Here is an 11,324-nt window from a genome sequence, read left to right as displayed (position 1 = left end):
ATGGGACCACATGGAATTAGATAACTTATCAACCATCTTATCTCTGGCGAAAGCTGATTCTCTTTTCTGCAGCTGTCATTAATTTTCTGTGTTTTTTTGTTCGTCTATGAGTAAGGTCCTGTGAGATTTTCCACATCTATGTTGACATGACAGTTGGTTCATCTATGGAACACAGCATGAGCAAAAACTCCTGAATACACGGACTCTAAGGGTCTTATGAAGAGCTGTACACTGTGCAGTAAGAAGATTTTGTACTACATCATCTGCTCATTAGCATACATCCATTCTTGGGAATGATTTTTTCCTTATTAAAAGTTTTTCTTTCTTTGTTTCTTTTTTGTTCTTTCTATTTTACTGTTTTCTATTTTTTATTGGTTTTTTTTATTTTCATTTCAAATGTTATTCCCTTTCACGGTTTCCTATCCATAAGTCCCCTATACTTCTCCCTTTTATAAGGGTGATCCCCTCCCAATCCACCCCACTTCCTGTCCCCCAACATTTCCTTACACTGGGGGTCCAACCTTGGCAGGACCAAGGGCTTCTCCTTCCTTTGGTGCCCAACAATGTCATCCTCTGCTACGTATGCAGCTGGAGCCATGGGTCACTCCATGTATAGTCTCTGGGAGCTTTGGTTGGTTGACACTGTTATACTTATGGGGTTGCAAGCCCCTTCAGCTATTTCAATCCTTTCTCTAATTCCTCCAACAGGGGTCCCATTCTCAGTTCAATAGTTTGCTGCTAGCATTCACCTAAGTATTTAACATGTTCTTGTTGTGTCTCTCAGGAGACATCTATATCCGGTTCCTGTCAGCATACACTTCTTATCTTCATCAATGGTATCTAGTTTTGGTAGCTGTATGTATATATACATATGGGCCACATGTGGGGCAGGCTCTGAATAGTCATTTCTTCAGTCTCTTCTCCAAACTTTGACTCCATATTCCCTCCTATGAATATTTTTGTTCCTCCTTCTAAGAAGGAGTGAATCATACACACTTTGGTCATCCTTCTTCTTGAGTTTCATGTTGTCTGTGGATTGTATCTTCTGTAATCCGAGCTTTTGGGCTATTATCCACTTATCAGTGAGTTCATACCATGTGTGTTTTTCTGTAATTGGGTTACCACACTCAGGATGATATTTTCTAGTTCCATCTATTTGGCTATGAATTTCATGAAGCATCATTTTTGATAGCTGAGTAGTACTCCATTGTATAAATATGCAACATTTTCTGTATTCATTCCTCTGTTGAAGGACATCTAGGTTCTTTACACCTTCTGGCTATTATAAATAAGGTTGCTATAAACATGGTGGAGTGTGTATCTTTGTTATATGTTGGAGAATCTTTTGGGTATGTGCCCAGGAGTGGCATAGCTGGTCCTCGGGTAGAAGAACCTCCAGAGTGATGTCCAGAGTGGTTCAACCAGTTTGCAATCCCACCAACAATGGAGGAGTGTTCCTCTTTCTCCACATCCTAACCGGCATCTCTTGTCACCTGAGGTTTTGACCTTAGCCACTCGGACTGGTGTGGGGTGGAATCTCAGGGTTGTTTTGATTTGCATTTCCTTGATGACTAAGAATGAGCATTTCTGTGGGTACTTCTCAGCCATTAGATAATCCTCAGCTGAGAATTCATTGTTTATCTCTGTACCCCATTTTTTAATAGTGTTACTTGGCATTCTGGAGTCTAACTTCTTGTGTTTTTGTATATTTTAGATATTAGCCCTCTATCAGATGTAGGATTGGTAAAGATCTTTTCCCAATCTGTTGGTTGCCGTTTTGTCCTAATGACAGTGTCCTTTGCCTTACAGAAGCTTTGCAGTTTTATGAGGTCCAAGTTGTCGATTCTTGATCTTAGAGCATAAGCCATTGGTGTTTTGTTCACAAAATTTTCCCCAGTACCCATTTCCCCACTTTTTCTTCTATTAGTTTGAGTGTATCTGGTTTGATGTGGAGGACCTTGATCCACTTGATCTTAAGCTTTGTACATGGTGATAAAAATGGCTCAAAGTTCATTCTTCTACATGCTGACCTCCAGTTGAACCAGCACCATCTGCTGAAAAGGCAATCTTTTTTGCATTGGATGGTTTTAGCTCCTTTGTCAAAGATCAAGTGACCATAGGTGTATGGGTTCATTTCTGGGTCTTCAATTCTATTCCACTGATTTACCCGCCTGTCTCTGTACCAACACCATGCAGTTTACATCACTCTTGCTCTATAATACTGCTTGTGGTCAGGGATGGTGATTCCCCCAGAAGTTCTTTTATTGTTGAAGATAGTTTTCGTTATCCTGGGTTTTTTTGTTATTCCAAATGAATTTGCAAATTGCTTTTTCTAAGTCTATGAAGAATTAATTTGTAATTTTAATGGGGATTGCATTGCATCTGTAGATTGCTCTTGGGAAAATGGCCATTGTTACTATATTAATCCTGCCAATCCATGAGCATGGGAGGTCTTTTGATCTTCTGAGATCAATTTCTCTCTTCAGAGTGTTGAAATTCTTATCATACAGATCTTTCACTTACTTGGTTAGAGTAACACCTAAGTATTTTCTATTATTTGAGACTATTGTGAAGGGTGTCATTTCCCTAATTTCTTTCTCAGCCTGTTTATTCTTTGAGTAGAGGAAGGCTGCTGATTTGTTTGAGTTAATTTTATAACCAGGCATGTTGCTGAAGTTGTTTATCAGGCTTAGTAGGTTTCTGGTGGAACTTTTGGTGTCACTTAAGGAAACTATCATATCATCTGCAAATACTGATATTTTGACTTCTTCCTTTCCAGTTTGCATCCCTTTGACCTTTTGTTGTCTGATTGCTCTGACTAGGACTTTGAGTACTATAGTGAATAAGTAGGGTGAGAGTGGGCAGCGTTGTCTAGTCCCTGATTTTAGTGGGATTGCTTTAAGTTTTTCTCCATTTAGTTAAAGTTAGCTACTAGTTTGCTGTATATTGCTTTTACTATGTTTAGATATGGGCCATGAATTCCTAATCTTTCCAGGACTTTTATCATGAAGGGGTGGTGAAATTTGTCAAAGACTTTCTCAGCATCTAATGAAATGATAATTTGGGTTTTTTTTTTTTTAGTTTGTTTATATAGTGGATTATGTTGCTGGATTTCCCTATATTGAACCATTCTTGCATCCCTGAAACGAAGTCTTCTTGATCATGAATGGATGATTGTTTTGATGTGTTCTTGGGTTCAGATTATAAGAATTTTACTGAGTATTTTTGTATCGATATGCATAAGGGAAATTGGTCTGAAGTTCTCTTTCTTCCTTGGGTCTTTGTGTGGTTTAGGAATAAGCATAATTGTGGCTTCATAGAAGGACTTGGGTAGTTATTTGTCTGTTTCTATTTTGTTAGACAATATTGATATGAGGTCTTCTATGAAGGTCTGATAGAATTCTGTACTAAACCTATCTGGTCCTGGGCTCTTTTTGGTAGGGAGACTTTTAATGACTTCTTCTAATTCTTGTGGAGTTAGGGGGTTGTTTCGATGATTTATCTGATCCTGACTTAACTTTGGTGCCTGGTATTTGTCTAGAAAATTGTCCACTTCCTCCAGATTTTCTAGTTTTGTTAAATACAGGCTTTTGTTGTAGAATCTGATGTTTTTTTTTTAATTTCTTCTGTTTCTGTTGTTATGTCTCCCTTTTCATTTCTGATTTTGTTAATTTGGATATGGTTAGTCTGGCTAAGGGTTTATCTATCTTGTTGATTTTCTTGATTGTTTGTATAGTCCGTTTTGTTTCTTCTTGGTTAATTTCAGCCCTGAGTTTAATTATTTCCTGCTTTCTACTCCTCTTGGGTGTATTTGCTTCTTTTTGTTCTAGAACTTTTAGGTGTGCTTCTAAGCTGCTAATGTATGCTCTCTCCTGTTTCTTTTTGAAGTCACTCAGAGCCATGATTTTCCTCTTAGCACTACCTTCACTGTGTTCCATAAGTCTGGGTATGTTGTGCCTTCATTTTCATTAAAGTCTAAAGAGTCTTTAATTTTTTTTTTAGTTCTTCCTTGACCAAGTTATCATTGATTAGAGTGTTGTTCAACTTCCATGTATATGCGGGCTTTCTCTTGTTATTGAAGACCAGCCTTATTCCCTGGTGATCTGATAGGATGCGTGGGATTATTTCAATCTTCTTTTATCTGTTGAGGCCTGTTTTGTGGCCAATTATATGGTCAATTTGGGCGAAGGTACCATGAGATGCTGAGAAGAAGGTATATTCTTTTGCTTTAGGATGAAATATTCTGTAAATATCTGCTAAGTCCATTTGGTTCATAACTTCTGTTACTTTTTCTATGTCTCTGTTTAATTTGTGTTTCCATGATGAGAGTGATTCCATTGATGAGAGTGAGGTGTTGAAATCTCTTACTATTATTGTGTGAGGTGTAATGTGTGCTTTGAGCTTTAATAAGCTTTCTTTTGTGAATATAGGTGCCTTGTATTTGAAGCATAGTTATTTAGGATTGAGAGTTCTTCTTGGTGGATTTTTCCTTTGATGAATATGAAGTGTCCTTTCTTACCTTTTCTGATAACTTTTGGTTAAAAGTTGATTTTATTCAATATTGGAATGGCTACTCCAGCTTGTTTCTTTAGGTCATTTTCTTGGAAAGTGATTTTTCGAGGCTTTTACTCTGAGGTAGTATCTATCTTTGTCTCTAAGGTGTGTTTCCTGAGTGCAGTAGAATGCTGGGCCCTCTTTACATATCCAGTCTCTTAGTCTATGTCTTTTTATTGGGGAATTGAGTCCAATGATGTTAAGTGATATTAAGGAATAGTGATTGTTGCTTCCTGTCATTTTTGTTGTTAGAGGAGGAGTTATGCTTGTGTGTCTCTCTTCTTTTGGTTTTGTTGCAAGGAGATTACTTTCTTGATATTTCTAGGTTATAGTTTCCCTCCTTGTGATGGAATTTTCCAACTATTATCCTTGATAGGGCTGGATTTGTAGAAAGATACTGTGTAAATTTGGTTTTGTCATGGAATATCTTGGTTTCTCTATCTATGTTAATTGGGAGTTTTGCTGGATACAGTAGCCTTGCCTGACATTTGTGTTCTTTTAGGGTCTATATGACATCTGTCCAGGATCTTCTGGCTTTCATAGTCTCTGGTGAGAACTCTGGTGCAATTCTGATAGGTCTGCGTTTATATGTTACTTGACCTTTTTCCCTTACTGCTTTTAAAATTCTTCCTCTGTTTTCTGCATTTGGTGTTTTGGCTATTATGTGACAGGAGAATTTTTTTCTGGTCCGATCTATTTGGAGTTCTTTAGGCTTCATGTAAGTTTATGGGCATCTCTTTCCTTAGGTTAGGGAAGTTTTTTCTATAATTTTATTGAGATATTACTGTCCCTTTAAGTTGGGAATCTTCACTCTCTTCTATACCTATTACCCTTAGGTTTGATCATCTCACTGTGACCTGTATTTCCTGGATGTTTTGTTCTAGGAGCTTTTTTCATTTTATGTTATCTGTGAGTGCTGTATCTGTTTCTTTGGTATCATCTGCTCCTGAGATTCTCTTTTCTATCTCGTGTATTTTGTTGGTGTGGCTTGCATCTATGATTCCTGATCTCTGTCCTAGGTTTTCTATCTCCAGGGTTGCCTCCCTTTATGCTTTCGTTATTGTTTCTATTTCCAGTTTTAAATCCTGGATCGTTTTGTTCATATCCTTCACCTGTTTGGTTGTGTTTTCCTATAATTCTTTAAGGGATTTTTGTTTCCTATTCAAGCGCTTCTATTTGTTTACTTTTGCTGTCCTTTATTTCTTTAATGGAGTTATGTATGTCCTTATTATAGTCCTCCATCATCATCATAAAACGTGATTTTAAATCTAATTCTTGCTTTTCCAGTGTGTTTGGATATCCAGTACCTGCTTTGGTGGGAGAGCTGGGCTCTGATGATGCCAAGTAGTCTTAGGTTCCTGCGCTTGCCTCTCGTCATCAGGTTGTCTCTGGTGTTAGCTTGTCTTGCTGTTTCTGAAAGTGGCTTTGCCCTCCTGTAGTCCTGTGTGTCAGCACTCCTGTAGACCTGTTTGCTTTCAGCCAGATCTGGGAACAGAGAATTCTGCTCTCAGGTGTGTAGGTGCTCCTGGTGACTGGCTTTCAACTCTCCTCACAGGCAAAAACCAGAAGGTTCCTGCTCCTGACTGCACCTAGGTCCTGTACCCAGAGGGCACAGATGGCACTAAGCAATTTCCTCTTGGGTCAGGAATGAGGGCAGAAAGTATTTGTCCCCTCTGTGTTCTCAGAAGTGTCCACACTTATGAGGCCCCAGCTCTCTCCCACAGAGGATTTGGGTGTAGGGAGCTGTGGTACTGGTTCAGTCATTTCTGGGTGCAGGCAGAAACCAGCCAGTTCCTGCCTCTGACTGCTCCTATATTCCTGTATCCAGAGGCACTATGCAGTTTCCTCTCGGGCTGGGAATGTGGGAAGAAATGTGAAGAAGTGGTTGTCTGTCCTGAGGTCTCAGGATTCTCCACACTTCTGAGAGTTCAGCTCTCTCCCCCATGGGATTTGGGTACAGGGAGCTGTGGGATTGGTTCAGTTCCATCAAATGTGTTTCTGTTTCCTCTTCTAAGCACATATCTCAGGTGCAGTCCTTTTACCTGGGACATAAGAGTGCGGTACTGGCTTCCCTCTGCACACAAATGCAGGGCTCAGCCCTCCTTTAAATTTTCCCATAACATTCAGTACTTTCTAGCAATTTCTCTGATCTTCTTGGTTAACTGAAAGGCTAATGTTTTTTCCACCTCCCCCCTTTATGGTGGCTGCCAGGATTTCTTGCTTTCCTACAAAGTTTTTCTCTTAAAATCTATTGAAAATTCCTTCAAGCTCTCTTTTCAGACTGTTTTAAAATTGTCTTTCTAATGAAATCATGGCCCAAAAAAGGAATTTCAGTTCCCGGTACAGAATTTAAAAGACTTCTGTATCACCTATACCTCCTCAAAGCCTCCAGGAGCAGGTTTTGGTACTGGCTCTAAGTTTCTGGGGAGCATGGTGCGGCCACCACACAGATGTAGGTGGCAGCGTCATCCAGCAGGGAGGCTGTGATGTGCAGGGTGCTGTGCTTAGCGCCTGCATCCAGAGTTGCCGAGTATCTTCCCCTTGATGTTTTCTCTTCCTTGTTTGTCAGGACTGTCAGGGACACAGGAGCTCTGCCTCTGTCTTGTTTGTACCACCTCAAGTTGTTGAAGGGAGTCACAGTGTAATTGCATTGAAGGACACAGCTCTCTCCCTGATGGACAACCAGGGACTGGGGACTCTGCTCCACTTGGGTCTTGCCAGCCACCCCTATTCAGAAAACAGTGAGAGAGTCCAGAAATCAACCATCTAAGCTTAGATGAGATCCTTCCTTACTCTCTACAAGCATCTCAGGTTATCCACAAGCAGGCCCATGTGTCTCTCCTGGCACACAGAATTACATCCTTCCCAAATCCTAAGATGCCTTCCTGTGGCCCCCAGCTAACACCTCCACTCACTCACACTGATGATGCAGCCACAAAAGCACCCAGCAGGCACTCAGGTGCTTCCCCATGGTTTTTCTGCAGAAGCCTAGCCCAAAGCTGCTGCCTGATTCATCAGCTTTTTCTTCTAGCATTAAATGGAGACTCTGAGGAAGTACAGCCAGCCAGTCAGAGACTGATGCACACATGCACTCACGCAGGCATGCACGCAGGCATGCACGCAGGCAGGCACACACTCACCAGCTCCTGAGGTAGGACTAACGCTCGCACTGCCATCTTGGGGTCAGAGTTGTACTTGCTCAAAATCTCTGAGTCAGTTTTTTGTGGTTGCTTTTTACTGTTGGCAATTTGATGCCAAATGTAAACTCCTATGTATGTATGTATGTATGTATGTATGTATGTATGTATGTATGTGTGTGTGTATAAGAACCACAGAAGGGTGTCTATAATAATTTATCTCAGGACTATGTAAGACAGTTAATACTTACTTTCCTCATCTGAAAATAAATGCCAAAGTATGTTTGAAAGTTTGAAGAGAAATGATTCACAGTAAAAGCTAATGATAATGACAAGCCTCAGTTTAGTGCTCACCTAAAATGTACATGTCTTTAGAATGTGACTTTACCTCTGCTCTATTTGCAACTATGTTACCAATTTCAAATGACGAATTTTGTCAAAAAGCAGATACATTTAAATTCTGTGTAAAATATATGTATTTTTATTAATTCTTTGACAATTTCATGTTAAAATACAAAGTGTCTCTGATTAAATATAAAATTCTCCTCTCATAGTAATAGCATGATTTTTGATCATTCATTATTAGTTCAACAATGCTTTTCAAGACCTATGCTATCCAATTGCCCATAAGGATCAGCAATTCTCTGTGCTCATAAATTACACACTAATTCAGGAATAGTTGAGTGTCTGGCACAGACACCGAGAAGTGGAAAGTGCTGAAGGTTTTGAAAACTCCTTTCTTAAGGCGTCACACTTCTCAGTGAAAATGGAATTGTGAAATGTTTAAGTGTGTGAGGATTTACTATATGTCTGAGATCTGATGCACAGAGATGATGAAAACTCTAAAGGAACCTGGAATAACCCTTTCATACAGGACACAGCAAGTTTTTATGGGAAAATTACTAGAAGTAAAGACGGTGTGATCTCTGGTTTTGTGACAGCATGGACAGGCCATAGCACCCACATAGTTAATCTAACACTTGTCTAAATCTCACTGTGAAATAGTTGGGTCCCATGGGATCATTTTGAAGGATTTAAAAGAAAGATGCTAGCTTGTCCCTGTGATTCAGGAGGTAGAGGCAGAGGCAAGTATATCTCTGTGAGTTTGGGGCCAGCCTGCTTTACAAATAGAGTTCCAGGATGGACAAGGCAACATAGAGAGACAGTGTCTCAACTTTAAAAAGAAAGAAGAGAAAGAGAGAGAGAGAGAGATCGAGAGAGAGAGAGAGAGAGAGAGAGAGAGAGAGAGAGAGAGAGAGAGAGAGAGAAAATGATGCAGTTTCCCATAAAATAGTAGGAACTCTGTCTTTTGCACCCTGAGTGTCCCCTTCAGCTCTCCAGGCTGTTGTTGCTCCTGGGTCCCTGCTCTTTCTCCTTCTCCTTAAGAATTCAGTGGAGTAGATTCCGCTCAGGTTACTCTCCACTTGCAAAGACTCCTAGTGATGGGCAGCACAAACACAGCCTGAACTGGCCTCTTCTGTAACCAGCAGGGCCTCAGGGGGAGCAATTGGGACAACTCAGCCACAAGACCTTTGACCTAGAGTTTGTCCTGCCTGCAGAGTGTTCTGGGACCAAGTCTAACAGAATCATCATCAAAGAGACCAGCAGAGGGGAGCAGATGCAGAGTCCACAGCCTCATAGCAGGCTACACTCACAGAGTCCACAGCCTCATAGCAGGCTACACTCACAGAGTCCACAGCCTCATAGTCGGCTACACTCACAGAGTCCACAGCCTCATAGCAGGCTACACTCACAGAGTCCACAGCCTCAGAGTTGGCTACACTCACAGAGTCCTGCAGAGGATGGGGAGGAAGGACTGGAAGAAACAGAGGTGTCAAGGACAACAAAGCCATGAGAACAAGATCCACAGAATCAACTGATTGGGACATATGGAGACTTGCAGAGATCAGGGATCCTATAGGGGTCTCCCCTAGCTCCTCTGCATCTATGTTATGGCCAAGTGGCTTAGTGTTTGGGGGGAATCCTAATAGTGAGAGCAGGGACTGTCCCTGACTCGTTTGCCTACTTGTAGAACCCTTTCTTCATATTGGGTTGCCTTGACAGCCTTGATGTGACAGTTATGTGCCTGGTCTCCTCACACTGTGTTTGGTTAATGTCACAGGAGCCCTGCTCTTTTCTGAGGGGAGGTGGGGGTGTGGATCTGGGGGAAAGGGAAGGTAGGGTGAGAAACTAAGGGGATGAGAGGGAGGGAAAACTGTGGTTGGAGTATAATATATGAGAGGATAATAATCTTTTTCAGAAAAGAATTCCACAGGCCTTTGTTAGGGAACGATTGCTGCTCTCTCACATCTTTCCTTCCGGACTCTGTGTAGGTCATACTACCCAGACATCACTTTCCCCAGCACATTTGATTGTCTGAACATAGATGGAGTTTAAAATGTGGTAGACCATTTGCCTTGCTTGCATGGGGCTCTGGGTTTGACCCAGCACTGCAGACAAATAACTTAAATGTGATACCACAATGACCCCGGAGACTTGTTCGTTTCTCTAAGGATTTCTGAAGTTAATGTAGCCTGGCAGGAGGACACTTGTATGATTTTTCACCAACAGAGTTGAGTTTGGTCTCGCACGGAAGGCTGTGCTGAAGTCAGGGTGATCTCAGAGGCGGCTTCTCAGCAGCCAGACCACCTGTTGCCTCTCGGTTTGTGCTCAGCTCCCCCTGTGGTTTCTGCCACTGTGTCACCCAGAGCACAGTAGTACACGGCCGAGTCTGACTCTTGCACTGAGGCTTTCTGCAAGTGGAAGGACGTGGTTCCTTTATTGTATGTGGCTTCAAACCCTCTACTGCTTCCCTTCTCGCCAGCCGTAATGACTTTCAGGAGGAGTTGAAGACTTTCTCCAGGATATTGAACGTACCAGAAAAGAGTAGGGTAACGTATGCTTGTGGCTGAATAAGTGCAATTTATTCTCAGGAATCCATTTTCTGAGATGGTCATTTGGCCTTCGGTTTGAGTCACTGAGTCTCCATGAGTCCTTCCTACAGTGCAATGGAAGGAGAGAAAGGGAGAGGGAGATGAGCTCTGTGTCTCCTTGAAGATAATGGTCTTACATAACTCACTGCTGAAGACTTCTCTGTTTACTTACCGAGTAGGAGAAGTATTAAAGCCACGAATCCTGGAGAAAAGTCCATCTTTAGTGTCATCTAGAAAGTGGTCTTGATGTTTAGCATGAAGAAGTGTTAACTCAGAGAAAATGAGTCTTCTTAGATATAAATCACTCAGGCAATGAGCTAGTGCTATGAATCTGCGCCCCCTGGTGGACAGGAGCTGAACTGAGCATGAATTAACATTTGCCTCCTGCCTTCCTGATCTTATCAACAAGGCATATGTCAATATTTCCACCTACCATGGTATATTTCTGTGAATTTGGGGCAAGCCTGGTTTAAAAATAGAGTTCTGGGATGGACTGTTGCAACTTTAAAAAGAAAATATCTCAAGGTTGTTTTACTTCAGATCACAGCTCTAAGCACACACACACAAATAACACAGAGCTTTGTATGTTCTTGTATCTACTGTGAGCCAAGCTGCAATCCAGGGAACTCCCATCAAAGTGCTTCGGGTTAAACTCACAGAAAGCAGTAAGAAGTCACCTCATGCTGATTGATTCTGTTTT

At 41.3% G+C, this 11,324-nt stretch overlaps 1 gene segment (V, D, J or C); it reads right to left on the bottom strand.

The window, feature by feature from the left end:
• Nucleotides 1–6,967: 6,967 nt before the first annotated feature.
• Nucleotides 6,968–10,842, bottom strand: LOC134482279 (T cell receptor alpha variable 10-like). The segment is given in 2 exon segments: nucleotides 6,968–7,281; nucleotides 10,797–10,842. Coding segments are annotated over 2 exon segments (360 nt in total).
• Between the last annotated feature and the right edge of the window lie 482 nt (nucleotides 10,843–11,324).

Source organism: Rattus norvegicus, chromosome 15, assembly GCF_036323735.1.
Source record: "Rattus norvegicus strain BN/NHsdMcwi chromosome 15, GRCr8, whole genome shotgun sequence".
In the NCBI taxonomy this organism is placed as follows: Eukaryota; Metazoa; Chordata; class Mammalia; order Rodentia; family Muridae; genus Rattus; species Rattus norvegicus.
The sequence above is the reverse complement of the archived record's forward strand: the minus strand, read 5'-3'. Positions and strand labels throughout refer to the sequence as shown.